General features: G+C 43.2%; 2 protein-coding genes across 3 annotated transcripts in view; one reads left to right on the top strand and one right to left on the bottom strand.

Moving 5' to 3' along the window:
• Nucleotides 1-13: 13 nt before the first annotated feature.
• On the bottom strand, nt 14-1,635 carry LOC143185839 (protein BCCIP homolog). The gene is made up of 3 exons (XM_076389115.1): nt 1,508-1,635; nt 784-1,038; nt 14-708 (listed from the first exon to the last, which is right to left on the bottom strand). Exons 1-3 carry the CDS (start codon nt 1,622-1,624, stop codon nt 169-171), a joined length of 912 nt encoding a protein of 303 aa, XP_076245230.1. The 5' UTR covers nt 1,625-1,635; the 3' UTR covers nt 14-168.
• Nucleotides 1,636-2,901: 1,266 nt separating this feature from the next.
• LOC143185495 (protein Skeletor, isoforms B/C) overlaps nt 2,902-16,427 on the top strand; it is a 49,659-nt gene continuing 36,133 nt past the window's right edge. The window contains exon 1 of one of the 2 annotated variants that reach the window (XM_076388547.1): nt 2,902-2,954. The gene's annotated coding sequence lies outside the window, so the exon portion shown is untranslated. Of the gene's footprint in view, nt 2,955-3,049; nt 3,075-16,427 lie in introns of those variants that run through there. The other variant, XM_076388546.1, reaches the window with a different exon arrangement.

Consider the following 16,427-nt stretch of genomic DNA (forward strand, 5'->3'; position numbering starts at 1 on the left):
AAACAGATTGCAGTAAGCATTATGAAAAAAGGTGTATTATAAAAAGCTGATTACATATACTGCATTATATATGATACAGTTTATTGTACAAAAGATATTAGAGAAACTGTCTTTGTCAAGCGTATTGTTAGGAATATGAGTTGAATTAATATTAGTCCTTTCGATTGATTAGGAAACGTGGTTTTTTATTTTGTCGATAATTGATTGCAATTTGGTAGATTCGAACAACAAAACCCTTCTATAGGGTACCATTTCGTCGTCTCCTTCTGTCCATGTCCCGGAGAGACCACTGTCTGACTCTTTTTCGACAGAAAATTCAAAACTGTACGTCGCTTCTTCTGCGAAAATTTCTTCCTCAGGATTACTCCATATAGTAGTTGGTTCTTCCAAGTTGTCTTTTTTCTTGTGTTTCAGTTTCTTTCCAATCTTCTGGTCCTCCGTTTTGTACAGTTTGCAGATTAATACATAGTAGGAAAAGTTAAATGGCATCCTCTTGCTATTTGCCCTCTTTATTTCAGAGACCAAATTTTCCAATAATGGCACAGAGATTTGAGCAGGAATGTTAACAAATCTTTCATTAATCAGTAAACCCAGAGGTTCTGAATCATTCTCAAGAACATGTTTTATCATGTTGTTTGTTGCATCGTTTGCATGTTCACTAGCCAACTGTTTCAACAATTCTCTAAGCTGTTGTATACAAGGGTAGTTCTGAAACAAAATATTGTTTTCATAATTAATTGCACTGGTTCATTAATCCTATTATATTACTTATGAATCACTTACTTGTCCACTGGATAAATTAATTACTGTAGTAATACCAAATACATCATTAATGTCACTATCTTCATCGTCTGAACCTTCTAAGTCCTCTGACTGTTTGACAACTGAACCCACATAGTTTTGTGAAATAATCAACTCTGTAAGAGCACCTAAATCAATATGTGCTTTCAAAAATAGTTGTTGTAAAAGGGTCTTAATGCCATGATAGTCTGGATCTAATGGACTCCTTCCTTCAAAGTCTACTTGAATTTCCATTCCCTAATTACAAAAATTCTGCATTTAAACCACACTAACTCGTACCTAATATTTAAATCATTAACACATTGTACTTTTTGATTTACTTAGCCTAGGTAATTTTCAAAAATAATCCTTTTCTCAGTTGCACTTAAATTAATTTACTAGATAGTTACACTAGTCACATCAGCCTCTGAATCATCGTCCTAGCACGAAATTTGTTTTTATTACGAGGTAAAAAAGAAATAAAAAATTGCCCCTCTAGAATGACGACCACGTTGATGCCAATGACAGTTAATCGAATGATTTCCCAATTTCGTTCAATATTTAAGCACAGGTAACAGTTTCAATTATTCCGTTTCATTCGTAACGGTCATAAGCATCGTAAATAATCGTTAAAACCGAAACCGTATCAGCAACCGCATGTTCAAAAGCGAGGTTAGGTTCTGCCAGTACGTCCGTATGTCAACAAAAATAAAGCAAAAAATGTTACCTGTTCCTCCATCGCGTCATGCTCGTTCTCCTCACTGTTCGTCGAGCTGCGGTCATCGCCGCTACTCTTGTTCTTGACGTTCCTTTCAATATCACGTTTTTTCACCGGAGCAGCCATTGTCACGAAATGACGGTTCAGTCGGTTTCAGACCACGTGATACACTGTCACTATGATATCTCTCAGGGCCTTTAAAAACATTGACCAATCGATAGCGACTTGTGTAACTTAGAAATTAACATTAACATGTAGAATGTTGGCAATTTATCGCTGTTATTAAACATGTATTGTTTACAGTCTACAAAATTTTTCATAACTCAGAATATAGACAGTTACAAACAAATCGAAAGCCAGTGTGGCAGACATGGTAAGAGCTATGTTTAGGTTCTAGTTATTTAAAACTGATCATGCATAAATGGTACAAATATTGAAAAACTGAAATTTTACTTTTATTTATTTATAAGTAATGGACACACTGAAATTATTGTTGCAAACAATTAATATGTCTATTTTTTGCTGTGTTCTGTATTTAATATACCTGTTCCATCTTTACCGCTAAAATTTCAAAGGACCAGCCTTTGAAAACATTATATATTGTTATACATTTACAAATCTCCACACGAGTAGTAGAATAATACATTAATATTACTACATTTTACAACATTAATAATCTCTCTACAAAATACAGAAGTACGCGATACATTTATTTAATAAATCGAAGACCAAATCCAAATAAAAGCGAAATAAATTTCAGTTCCACCATCGATCACCAGATGGCGCAGCGTGCACTATTTCCAGCGAAGCGCGGCAGGCAATCAGTCACAGCTCATTAACCGCCCAACCGTTTAGCGTTCAGTGTCGTGCTAATCTGCTCGAGTTTTTCGCACGAAGGAAGGATGCTCCCACCGACTCAACAAAAACGTGAGTTAATTCTTCCGACGTCTTCCTGCATGCAACGTAAGAACGTTAAAGCCTAATTAGCAAACGAGTCAGGCTACATACTCGCGACTAAATTACCATCAGAAATTTCGTATTCACCGCTCTCGTAGATGTCCGCCATTTATCCTGCGCTTCTCGTTCTGCCGCGCACGCGAACCTATTTTTTAAACAAACATTTCTTATAATCTTACGGCTATGTTGATACGAACTAATCGAAAGAAATGGGAAGTCACATTTTCTCGATGGGAAGGGATCACTTGGGGGTCGCGGGGCGCGCGAAATACAAATTCTCGCGGAGGTAGGAAATTTGAATTTCGACGCACGTCAGGGCCGTGCGTGTGCAGCGAGGCGAAGGCGCTCCCCGTGGTCGGCACTGGGACGGGAAAATTCGATTAAAGTTCACGCGCATGGGCCGAAGGAAATCCTGTTTTCTCAAATTTCCCGGAGTCTGTCAGGTGGCACCACGGCGTTCACCGGTCCGCATACGGGAGCAGTGCGGTTGCTTTTTTAGGTTATAAATACACGGAAAAGCCTGTACCCGTCTGTCTCCCCGAGTAGAGTAAAATATTGTCAGACGAAAAAGGGACTACGGTGGCCCTCTTTGTCGTGATCTACCCCCCCGTGAGATTTCGTGAGTGCTTTGAGCTGTGGCGGGCGGTGAGATGGCTGTCTCTATCTCTCTCTCTCTCTCTCTCTTTCTATTTCTTTTTTCTATATACATATATATACATATACATATCTCTTTCTGTATGTCTCTGTTTCCTATCTCTCTTTATCTGGTGTTTTTCTAAATGTTCCGCTGAATAGATGTTCTCGAACATTGTTTCGTTAATTGTAACCATCGATTAGCCCGCGATACGCGTGCGAAGTGTAATATACGTGTATCGATGTATGTACACAATGCCTCGGTGCATCGAGGATCGGCTCGATTACCAGGAAATAAGTCGAAATTGTTTGGGATTCTTAAGGCAACTATGCCTCGCACGTTATGATCACTTTTTGTGTCCTTATTTCTTTTATAAGTAGAATTTTAATTGGTCATTTTTCGAGTTCAATGAGTAGCTATTATTTATAGAATATGGTAGAAGAAAGGAGAGTAATCATTCCTATTGTCTTGAGTTCTGTATTTACATCAGAGTGGTTAATTGCATCTTGATGGTATCGATATATGTTCGTGGAAATCTTCGCGCCATTTACAGTAGCAGTTGAAGTTTTACGTTTAGAAGTAGTGATGAGCGATATTGCCTTTTCTCCGAGTAAAATGTTGGAATAAAGAAGAGTAATTATCCCTGTCCTCTCGCGTGTTGATATTATTTTGTAACTGGAGATCGAGCTACCCTCCGCCACCGGGCTGTTCCATATATACTGGGTGTTTCAGAATGATTAGTATCAAATCAGTTGACTAATGAGTAATAGAACCCCTAAAAGGGAACGAAGAGTCATAGTAAACATAGATCTGTAAGCTAAATGTTTTAGAGATATTCAGGTTTGTAGATAAAAAGCGAATACTACGATTACACGTACCATGAAGTGTTTATAGTTCATGCCTTGAGAAGTTCAGGGTATTAACAGATAATTGGTACCCTTGGAATATGCGTAATTACAAGTTAATACTGTTTACATATCTATATAGGTAGTAATAGTAACATTTACTATTAGCTTCTTTGTTGAAGATCTGAATATCTCAAAAAGACTCGATTCGCAGATCCACGTTTACCAAGACCCATCCCCTAACTCTCTCGAGCCCCATTACCCAGTTAACTTCGTTCCCCGTTCAGGGACACCCCGTACACGCGTACACAGGACTGCAATGTTTTTCATTTTGGCTGTTCAGTGTTCCTTAGCGCTGCCCCATAGCATAGCTGTCTCACCTGCCTTGGTCTGTGCTCCTTTGCGTTACGTTTTGCTCGTTGCTTCGCGGAGGTTTCGTCAGCCCCATAAACGACGTCGTTCCGCCAAACGAAATGGACGAAACCAATTTCCTCTTTCCTTTCTCGTCGTTAGCGCGACGCTACGAGAGGTTGGTTGCGCTCCGAATTTCCAAATATTCCAAAAGCGTACTTTTTAGAAGAGGAGCGGTTCCTAAAACGCGATTGACGATTAATTACGCCGTTTCCCTCTCCCCCTGACTCTAACTCGATAGCGTGCATGGATAACACGGGAACCGCCGAATCTCGTTGGACATGCGGCACGAGGGAAACCGAGCTTGTATTCGCGATTAACGGCCGAGGCCACAGACGATGTTATAATTTTGAACCGTCACTCCGCGGGCTTTGGTTTATTGATTTCCCCTCGCTGTTTTCTTAGATGGTCTCGTTCGGTGTTGCCGTTCGAAATTGGGTCAAGATCGAGACGCCTCGAACCGAACGTTTCAAGGCGAATGCGACTCTAACCGAATCTCGAAGTCCTTTGGCGACCATTGGCAAAATTTGGGTAACGCTGTTTACCAGGGAGAGGGGGCGAGTAAGAGTTAATCGTTTATTGATTTTGCGCGATTTCGAATGTGCTGCTCTAGACTGTTCCGTACTGTTGCATCGTTCGCCGAGCATTCGATGCGATGGGTTGTGGCAAGTAGAGTTGTGCTCGAAGCGTTTATTGTCTAGGTGTTCCCTGGATAAAGCTCGAGGTCTTAATGAACGCTCACGCCCCAATGATTACGGGCCAACAAGTAAATCGGGATCGTATCCCAGTTCGGATGAGAATATTACGACGCGATGTAGTTGTGGTCCGCGGTGCTTCTTTTTCAGCGGGGTGGGAATTACAGGGCGAAACGAATGAAATTAAGCCATATGGTTATATCGCAGGGGTGTGCTTGGCTCGATGCGCGGCGCAACTGGTTGATTTATCGGTGCTTTCGCGTAGCGAAAACTAGCAAGAAGGCCCGAATTGGATTACGCTGCGTGCACAAATTGCTTTATTCAAATGCAATTTAGGGGTCGCGCGTCTTTCGCTCAGACTGCAAAAGAGAGTTTAAAGAGGCCGCTGTATTAAACATCCCTCCTTCTTTCACCGTTTCGCTCGCCCACTTCTTCTTCTCTAATTGCTATTCAATTTTCGTATCATCGATTATTCCTTTCTAAATATTTGCCACGTCGCTATAACGTCGAATTCTGTGGAAGAACCTCGACACTTTGCGACGATCGCTACGCCTTACGTAACACGCAAGCAAATTTAGAGCAAATCGAGGCGAGTTAATCGACTCCCCTGTCAACGTAGGCTGCGTCAAAACCTTTAAAGTACTTTTCACCGTGACCTTTTCGGAGGGCGACGTAGGTGGATGTTAAAATTGTTTCAGTCCGATAGATATTCTCGCCGTCGATGCTCCTTTACGAGGGAAGAATGCTCTGGACTGATTACGTCGCAATACGTCACGAGACGTCACGATCGAACGCGTGGGCGGAGCTTTGCTCTTATCAAAGGGAATTTTTCTATTATTGGTACAACTTGCTCGTCAGATTCGTATTATCCTGAATAAACATGTACCCTATAATGGAATATTTTTATCAGTTCTTTTCGAAGAATTGGAGTTCATAGGGTAGGCGAGGGTCAGATGCATCCCCACTTTTCCAAACACATTAAGGAACACTTTAGCAAATCACGACCCGCAACCCTCGCGAGGGAATCGCGATGGTCTTCAACTTCTCGATTTCGAAGCCTGCCCTTCTGACCAGACCGAAGGGCCATGCTTAAGCCCCCGATTTATTTAAACGGGCAGCACCCTCCATCGCGTAATATCGAAGCGTGATGCCATGCTTTTCTGCTTCCCGATGTTCGTGTTACTCGGACTTCGATACTCCTAAACTGTTTGCCGAACTATGGATTGAAGGGTGGCGTTTAGGGGGTCGAACTGAAAACGGAGCTTTTGGGGCATTCGGTAATCAACTGCTTAAGGGAATTGAAGAGGTTGCAACTTCAGAATTATTTTCAACTACATTTATTTAGAACAATTTCATCTTTAGTTAATCGATATTTCTACTCATGAATCTTCCAAATTTTTTAACCATGCAAACAGTGAAAGGTTACGTGATAAGACCTCGACTTCCATAAATCCAAAGCTGTAGCCGAGAATGACTTTTCACTAAATTTCACTTTTGCCAACTCTTACTTAGCCCATAGAGCTGCCATATTATTATTCGCTGGTCGTTTGTATCAGCGGTGGAAAGTTCGCCCATTTCCCGCGTCGCAAATCATTTCAGCGGGCCGTGGCACGGTTTAATGGCAGCAGCCCTTAAAGCGCGACCAAAAGCTATCGTCGGGTGAATTCTCTGTCGCGGATAAAGAGGTGTACAGCCCGGAGGCGTTGTCGTCGAGAAACCCCCGGGTAAACAGTAAATTCATTTCGATCGGACCCACGGAAAACGCGTCATTTTTAACCGTGTCTCACTTTTTCTCACTTTACTCTGCTCCACCGTTCTCGGTTGCACCTGAGAGAAACAAAACTGCTAGGAACGTACAGGTCGCTCCATAAAAGATGACCCATGACTTTGAGGGTGAATCTGATATGTATAAAAGAGCAAAAATATTCAATTTTATATCTTGGTTACAGAAAGGGTCTCAAAAATCGAAATTTTAAGAAAAGTGTTCAAGTAGTAATGCTTCAGATTAAGTATTAGAATTGGAATTCAGAAAAGTCTCCAAAATTGGGAGATCATATTTCACTAATTTTTATCAAGTTTTAAATGTTTTTAAAGTTTCGAGTTTGATCTTTTAATGTGAATTTAATGTGCTAATATTCATCTCCTTCGTGTCCACGCCACGTGGAGCGTCCTGTAACAGAGCCAGGATTAATTATATCCAGTGAGCTCTCCTTTATCTCGTTTCTAAAGCTTCCGCGGCGGATTGGGAATATTACGTTACACGATCGGCGTCGTGACGACGCGGGATCTTTATCTTCGTCCTTTCTGGCCCCGTTTTCTCTCCACGGGCGAAGGCAAACGTCGTTTCCGGTTGCACCGTTTCACACCCCCGCTCGCTCGGCTACCCTGACGAATTTAAGGCGTCTCCGTCGCGTTATTATTCAGTGTGCGTCGACGCGTGCGAGGACTGAGCAAGAGGAGTAAACACGTCTGTTTCGACTGCATCCCCTGACCGACATTTTCACGCGAAAATTACGCGTGGCGATCGTTTCGCCGTCGATTGTCGCACGCGTGACAAAAATAGTCGATCGTGCCGCGACTGGAAATGGAACGAGCTTGAGACTAATAACTCGCAAGACAGAATAGATCGTCGCGGTGAATGGAGGTAAGGCGTTGTATTACGCCAACGTTACCCAAAGAGAAATCTTCCTTATAACGTTGGACTGTTATGCGAAGAAGCCTCGGGGCTTGTGTAATGCCATTGTATCGTCAGGATAATGGGTCTATTAATTTCGCCATGCGAATATCGTCGAACGATATAAGTAGATCGCTTATTAGAGCCTCCACTAATTTCGTTCCACATGTGTCTAGGAATCGAGGTCTCCTTTGACACAAAGCTCAAACCTCACAGATCAATCAAAAATCCCTTTGGCGAACCATCCTTCTCAGTGAAGCGTCATAAAACCAAGATTACAGCGAACGTGACAGCAAAAACGAGCATTCTCATCGAAGCCACCGATTCCTCGAATGATTAAGAACTGAAATCAGTTCACCACCATAGCGCAGAAGTTGGTCAAGATCACAGCAAGGCTCTCGAGACTTTTCTCCTCACCAGGGTGCCGCGAAGAGCAAACGGGGGAGGGGGAGAGTCACCTAGTCCTCTGGAAATTGATATTCAGAGTGGCATCGAAGCTCGAAGGCGGTCGAACTGGGGGAAACGGTGCAACAGGATGGTCGACGTTACGGGGGAACTAATTTGATAGCGTTTTGGGTCATTCAGGGCCGTACGGGATAGGAAAGAGCTCCCGAAGGTTGCGTCCTACTTCGAACGTCGCGATGCCTGGGGTGGGAGTGCAACAGAAAGCAACGGGTAGGATAAGGACTGGCTGGATCCAGCGGCGAGGTGGGATGGGGCGAGGGGGAGGGAAAAAACTCAACCCGCGAGAGAAAACCGAATCAATAAACCTACGATCTCGCCTCCGGCCGGCTGCTGCCGCCTCCTGTCTTGCACCTACTTATGTAACTAGGCGAGCAGTTACGACCCTTCGACGCTGCATGCTTGCATTAATGGGCCGACCGAGCACCGCGAATTACCCCGCCGCTCGGATAATTAATTAGCCGCGCCACGCCGAGGGGAGGGGGATCTTTTCGCTTCGGACGTTGATACGGAACTCCCTCTGCATTCTCGCGACGTTTCCACTGATTATTCCCTACGAGTTCATTACTCTCTTTCTTGCACCTCGTTTGATTGTTACTGTGATATTTTCTCTATTCTTTGGCTCCTAAGGTGGGTCATGTAAGAGTAGAATTTCAGGGTTTTGATAGTTATAGGGGTTGTGGAGCTTTTAGCGATTCTGTGATCAAATATTTGGCTTGCAGTGTTTAATCGTGGGAAGATAGTGAGTCGAATTCTTCGCTGTTTCTTGTTCTCTCTCTTCTGTCGTGTTTCAATGAACCAAAGGAAAGTTTTGAGTGCTCTCCTTTGATTTAGACTTTTTGCAAGATGATGGTACGAGAGTTTTTTTTTTTTTAAATGGAGGGAGTCTGAAAGAAGTGCTTGTTGATTTATAGAAAATCTCGTTCATCATATGTATTGTGGATCACCTAATGATTCATGCTTATGCTCATTATATAGGGACAGATTTTGGCTTTTATGTAGGAGCTTTATGAGATACCCTTAACGAGGACTGTAATCGATACAGGAAGCGAAACATTCTTCTTTGAGGGATCAGAGGGGGTGGGTAACACCCCGCAGGTGTCCCGTCAATGACCAATTTCATATTGCTCCCTCGCTGACGATAGACAAGGGGTGTGTATAGCCCCGAGCGGCAATCTGATTATGTGGCGTTTACGATCTTGTGTGTTTGATGATGAACAATTAGGAGGAGAATATACTTTATTGATGCATACAGTCTATTGTAATAATCATAGGCGTATGCTCTAGACATTTGCAACATTACAGAAAATATTGCATACTAAGCAACATATACACTTGAAACTTTTTAATTATTTACTCATCCAATATCATGCTTATTATATTTTATGATATATTGTGTAATAGAGAAATTTGCAATCGATACAGGAAAAGTCAATCGCGCCTCGGTTCTGCGTTACTTCATTTCCCGTGACCCAGGACAATTACAGTAATTCTCGATGCGGGCAGACACCGTGGCAATTGTTACTCCTCTTTGTTTCCCCGAGACATTGTTCTCTCATTACGACAGGATGTCACGAGGTTTCGATTTCCGCAATACATTTAAATCCTTCTACTTCTCCGCGTTCGATAGCTTGTTAGCTTTAGTTCTCCGTCCTTCTCTGTCGCTCTCTCGCCGAGTAATTACCGGAGCACAGCGCTTCCCGTATTATTTTCTAAGATAAATCCACCGAGGAATAATTGCGCGAATCGACGTCGCGTAGAACAATATTTGCTCGCAAATTAACATTTCGGTCGCGGATGGTCGATCCACCAACACGGATATTAATTAAAAGATCGTTGATTCGTTCCAGTATCTGTGCTCGGTTTTCAATGAAAAATAAAATGTTCTTCAAATTTCGAACGATCCTGCGAACTCGTAAAAATTGTCGAGGCACCTTAATAGCGAGAAAAACGCGCTCATTTACGGGGAAGATAGGGAAAAGGAAAGGGAACGGAGCACAAGGCCGAGGCACAATGCTGTCTGCCTTGAATTTTGATTGGAACGTCCATTGTCTTCCACTTCTTAATTATCTTTTTAATGCTGGCCCCTCTACTGTGCCGCGCATGCATTTACCCTAGCGCGCGGCCACGTGTGCGCGAATTATATATCGTACGTGGTTGTCCTTAATAATGACTCGCAATTAATCGAATTAATCGAACGGAGCCTGCGATCGACATAACGATCGTCGATATTTCGAGGATGGAAAATGCTCGGGAATTTATTCGTGCGCCGAGCTCATTTCAATTTCTGTTTAATTAAAAGAAATCGTTATTACAGGGAACAGACTTCTTCTTCCTCTCTTTGTTTGAATGTTTTAAATGAAATTCAAATAAAGTAGCGGAGAATCCCAGTCTAAATGGGAGAAGAATTCGAAAAAGGTCCGACCATTGTTTCTCGATCGAACGGGATATTTGACTAGCTATATTGTCTACAGTCTGTTACACAAATACAGTTGGTCACGTGCCGCGCTGGCAGCTTCAAAAGGCTGCCTGCGAAGGGAAGATATTAAACTTCTGACATAATGCTCGCTCTCGCCTGACCCTGAGCCCTGTAACCAATAGAAACTTCAGGGAAGAACGCGAAAATTGCGTTCCACTTCCTCCGTCATCTTTCGTTCTCGAAGAGGGAAACGAAGCTTGCAATTTTGGACATTGTTGGCAAATAGATCGTGTGTTAGGGAATGTTCAATTTGTTTTGCAAGAACTTTGGTATGCTTTGCCAGCTCATTTATTCTATAATACACAGAGGGTAGTTTTCCTCCAAACATTTTCGAAGTTCAAACGTCTGTACAGAGCTTAATAAATTTCTTTTGCAATCTGTTCTAAAGTAAAATTGAAGGTGAAAACCTCCTCTTTCGAATGAGTGCTTAATGAATGATCTACGATTTTTTTTCGAATAGTTATCGCGTTCTGACTGAAGTAATACCCAAGGTACACTTTGAATAAAGTGGTACTCAAGGTATACTTTTCATTCAAAGTGCTATAACTCGGCGAAAAGAATTCGTAGATCACTCAGTAAGGGCTCATTCGAAAGAGAAGGCTTCCACCTTTAATATCATTACTGAATGGATCGCAAAAAAAATTTATTAAGCTGTCTACCGATGTTTGAACTTGGAAGATGTTTGTAGAAAACTCACCTTCTGTTTCTTGTCTCGCAGCCCAGTATACAGGGATGTTCCTCAAAAATTCAATTCGGGGATCTCAAAGTAAAGGCTTTGCTCTTTAAAATGAGCCTAGGCTCACTACTAGATCATTTTTTTTTACAAAGTTACAGCAATTCAAATAACGACAATTTTTCGACTCAACATTAGTGATCCTTCAGTTTTGTTGCAAAATGTATATTAAAACAACCCTCTTGTATATTGTATGTATATTGTAAAAGGCATCCCATTTTCTTCACTCCGTTATCGAGTCAGTTTCTCCAAACACTCCACTTGAAAAGAACAGGGATATCCGTGGCCGCATTCGTCGTACATTCCAGCACATCGACTCGATCGAGTAGACCTTCTAAACCGCTGTCTCCATGGCTCAGATTTCATACCATAGCACTCTGTTATCGCCGAAATCCCACTCCTATAAAGATCGGCGAAATTATTCCGCAGAACTCTCCATTTACTTCTCACTCGAATCGCGATCGATCGTCGCCCCGTGGAACGGAGTCATCACAAAGGTCGTCTCATTTCCTGCGCCGCTCGCAGAAACATATCATTTTCGAATACGTCGTCTCGCGTGAGCGGTTCGGAAATCGCGCGGCAAAACCCGAGATACGCGTCCTCGTCGAGGTTCGAGAGCGCGAAAAAAGGACGGCCTGTCAGGCAGAAGTAAATAAGACAAAGGGCTCGAAAAGGGACGGGGGACTGAATAAGGGGGAGGGGGTGCGTGTAGACGAAAGAGAGAGCGAGAGGGAGCTTTTGAAGGAAGCGCTGCGAAGCTCGCGCGCGCGCTGTTCGCGGGAAGCGCGAGATCTCGTGTGCCGGCTGGCTGTGGACAAAAGCGTGGCTCGAGCTTTTTTTAATTGTGTCCCACCTACACCTGCTCCGTATCCTGCCCCATTCAGCTTCCCCTCCTCCCCTTCACGCTTTCCCCACGTGGCCCCATTAGCTTCTTTTTTCCTTGTCCACGCTAGATCGGCGACGTTCTATCAGAGCATCGGTCGACTTACCCTCGCGGATGGCGCTATCGTTCTATCCGCGAAATCGCGCCGCGATTCCATCGACTCTTCGATCGGGCAGAGAACTCCGAGAGGAACGGTGACGCGTGAATCGCCGAGATAGAATTTTATTTTCCGCAGGCGCGCGCTATTCGTGCTCGCTTGCTTCGAACTGTTTCAGATATACCGAAACTCCTCGGGGCAGGAGGCAAACGTCTGTGAGGGATAGGCGAGGTGGAATCCTCTTGGTGCTCGATTTTTGTTATTTGTCTTGGTTATCGAGAAACAGTGGTGTTGCGTTGAGAAAAGGGGAGTGCTAGGGTTTATTTTCTTGCTAGAAATGGAATGCATCTTCTGGTTTATGCTGCCTTTAGTGCATTTTTTCTGGGTTTCGAACCTCAAAATCTTTCAAGTTGTAAAATCCTTAGAGCTGATTTAGATTGTCTGTTTATGATGGGTGTCAACTTCCAACTTCTTGAATCGATAATGAACTGGTTCTAAATTCGTACTTACTCTGAATTCGATTAATCTTAACAGTTCTATTATATACGTTCTCATGAAAATTACTCTTCTTGACTGAACCACAATAACTGAACCACTCTATACAGAATACGAGTAGCAACGGAGTTGCAGCTGTGACTTGATCGAAAGTAGTAGAATTGAAAAAAAATGATTAAATAGATAGACCAAGTAATTCGAAATTCAGCTTCGTCTTTTCTCGCATCGCACGAACGAGCTTGCGCCCCTTAAAAGCAGAAAAAGACAGAAAGGGAAATGCTCCGAACGGAAGAGAAAGAGGGAACGAGGGTGAGATTGGATACGTTATTACTTTTTTCCGCGCGAAACCGATACAGACAGCGACGAGAGATGATGATGCGATTTCCTCCCGACGGAAACGAATTTACGAAACCTCGAACAGCCGGTTTATCGATGTACCGTCGCTCGTGCGAGAATTTCCTGTGTTTTTGAGGGGTGAGAGGCGCTGGACGATCGGTATAAAGGCTTCTGCGATCGCGGGAGCAGCTTTTGATGATAATAGAGTTATGCAAACGATCGAAGGCATGAGAAAGGGGAATTTCCTTTTCGACGAAATCTAATTTTTATTCCTTTTGTTGACTAGGGTGGCACCTAGCTGTCTCAGACTTTGACGCATGTACTTTAGCAACGATTTATGGTGATATAATCTTGCGAAAGTACGACAAAATCGTAGACAGGTAAGATGTTTCCTCTGTGAGCACAATTTAGTGAATAAATTGCAGACAAAGACAAAGCTACTGGTATTTAGGCCCTAGCAAAACTATTTCATCCCTTAATAACCACAACTGCCCTTTCTTCGAAGCATTCGTGTTCTACGTGGCTTCATTAGCACGGTCGTTATCGTTCAACCCTCGCTAACAAAAACCAGCCACGGTTTCAACTCGCTCTATCGGATGTCTGCTACTCGATGGGATGAACTTACAACGAACCTCCCTTTGCTGGACGTTGGATTCAGATAGCCAAAGTGCAAAAGCCCCGAAAGGATGCTTCGTTGCGTGACGAAGCTTGGAGAAACTCGAACTCCTGTGTTTCTCTAAGGGCATAGACAGGAAGTGGTATTCCTGCCACAGGGATATACTATACAAAGGTCGGCGAAATATTAATATACAGGGTGTGCTTCAAGAATGACAAAAAAAATAAAATTCTAGAAGTAGGCTTCAAAGAATGCTGTCTTCTGAATCATAAAACTGGTTTTGAAGACAAGTAGAATGGGATAGTGTTATGTCAGACGAGTGAATCTTCGAATTCGATTCTCTTAGAAACAAACAGTCATACGAAAGGATATCACTGTACATATTCAATATATTTTCTCTGGTAGATTCGCCTGGTCACGTCATTTACTATGGAACGTTCGATATAATGCAGCTAGGGAGGCTAAAGCAAGAAGTTCATTTCTCATTGAAATACCGTCATATTTCCACGGTGCCAATGCGTTACGTGCACATAGCTGACTAAGATTTGCCATTCAGCCCCGGCCTCTCTAAGAAGCAAATCATGTGGCGCACTTTCTGCGAGTCGAATTGGAAAGAATGCGGAATGAAACCCACCGAGTCGGAGGACCGTTTTATTGTCGACTTTAACGTTTCGATCAGTGATATAATAAATTTCTTCTTCACGTACTCTGAAAGCACTTCAATCGCAGCTGCTTTAATCTTCAACGACCATGTATATCTCTATGAAGATTTATTCGTTAGAATTAACAAAACAATCGGTTTTGCGAAACGCAGCAGATCTCCTTTCGCCTCAAAAATTAAATTAAATCGTTCAGCTCGCTGTCAATTAGACATTTGACGGGTTTGCCGCGAAAATACGCATCGGCGAGTCCTTTCCAAAAATTATGTTACGCGCTTATTACCTGTCGTTGCTCAATAACGGAATATATATTTAATTAAATCGGTTGCTGATTGAAGGCAGATGGAACGTGCTCGATTTTAATGAACCTGTCAACGTCATCGTTTCACCATGCCACTCGATATTCGTTCCTGTTCGATCCCAGATGCTCGAACATGTTATTGTTTCCTCGTGTCTCTTGAAAATGAGGAAACGTCATCGTTCCAAAAATTCGTTACTCTATAATCGATATCTATAATAGATATCATTCAATTCAGGAAATCGATTTTGATCACCTTTTTTAGAAATAAAAATCCATATGCTATAATTAGATATTCTACCATTTCAATAAGTTCTCTAAATCGTAATGAAGAGATTTCGCTCCAATTACCGATTTAATCGCTCTAACCTCTCACTAAAACTAATTATTGAAGTGGTCAATTATTAACAAAATCAAAAGCAATGCTTTTACGTGGCGCTCTATGTCACAATAGAACACAAGCTCATTAAATTTGATCCAGAAACTAATGTCACAAATGTATAACGACCGTGAAGGTGTTAATGTAGGTAAGTGGGAGTTGGCGTGACCGTCGCGGCCGTCGACACATCGTCACTTTTATCGTTTGATTTTCCCTCCAACGCCGAGAGTGAAAAGTCCGCGGGGGAAAAAAAGAGCAGGAGATTTTTATCGGAAACGAAAATTACCGAGCAAGCGGTAGTTTGAAGGGCGATTAAACGATCGAAAGGGCTATCGCTCGCTCGTCCTCGCGAGCACGAACATCCCCCAGACTCGACTAGGTTGCTTGTACCACCGTTTTCCGAAAGCTGCACCGAGACACGCCCATTCGACCGAGCTTTCGCGACCACACCGAGACTTGCTCTTTTTTTACCTCTCTTTCTTCTTATCTTATCTATCACAGCATCTCTGGTTCCTCTCCAGGATTATTTCTATATTTTAATCCTCTCTTTGTCCCTGGCTGCACCCTTTACAATCCCTCTCTTGCTTTAATATTTTTTTATTCCGTGCCGCTTATTTCACCCCTCTTTTTGGGCCACTCGAACTTGTCTCGAAGGAACGTTTACTTTCCTCCGTGATCGACTGCAATTATCAAATCCTCCTCCCTCGATTATTCCTTACGATCGTTTTTCTCTTCTTCGTCTCTCCTGCTCTCGATTTCCACCTGGCTGTTCACCCCCTCGATCCTCTCGAGCTCGTCTTACTCCCCCTGCGCCGCGTAAACCGTCGCGGTCGTGGAAACAGATAAAGCCGCTGAGCTGATTTCGAATTCTTTGCCGAGACAACGAAATCGTATTACATTCATTAAAGACTACGGTCGGCTGCGAACACAAAGGGAGTGGGGTAGGCGCATGAAACGGAGGGGTCACAGGGGGGCTTACAAGGAGAGCGAAACAGCTAACCACGACTCTTTACAAGAAGGCACAGGCTGCAAAAGCCCCCCGCCACCCCTTCTACCCAGCCACCCTTCCCGAAACCACGCTGGAATCCTCGACGTGCTTGCGGTCTGGTTTCGCGGAGTCCAAATTTCGTCTGCGTCCACTTAGCGATGGCGTCGATCTGCGGTCTTCGACAGGAAGTCGACCCTTGACCCCGAAACGGATATCCTCTGAATCGGCTCGCATGGAAATACTCTCTTCCGTTACTTTTACGACCAAGTCGCTTTCAATCATATAAGA

Source organism: Calliopsis andreniformis, chromosome 12, assembly GCF_051401765.1.
Source record: "Calliopsis andreniformis isolate RMS-2024a chromosome 12, iyCalAndr_principal, whole genome shotgun sequence".
NCBI classification, from domain to species: domain Eukaryota; kingdom Metazoa; phylum Arthropoda; class Insecta; order Hymenoptera; family Andrenidae; genus Calliopsis; species Calliopsis andreniformis.

What these genes read in the sequence shown, in the direction of transcription:
- LOC143185839 (XM_076389115.1), bottom strand. Translation starts at nt 1,624, where the DNA reads ATGGCTGCTCCGGTGAAAAAACGTGATATTGAAAGGAACGTCAAGAAC. An exon ending in ATGACGCGATGGAGGAACAG is followed by an intron (nt 1,039 to 1,507) that starts GTAACATTTTTT and finishes TTTTGTAATTAG; the next exon opens with GGAATGGAAATTCAAGTAGA. An exon ending in TTAATTTATCCAGTGGACAA is followed by an intron (nt 709 to 783) that starts GTAAGTGATTCA and finishes ATTTTGTTTCAG; the next exon opens with AACTACCCTTGTATACAACA.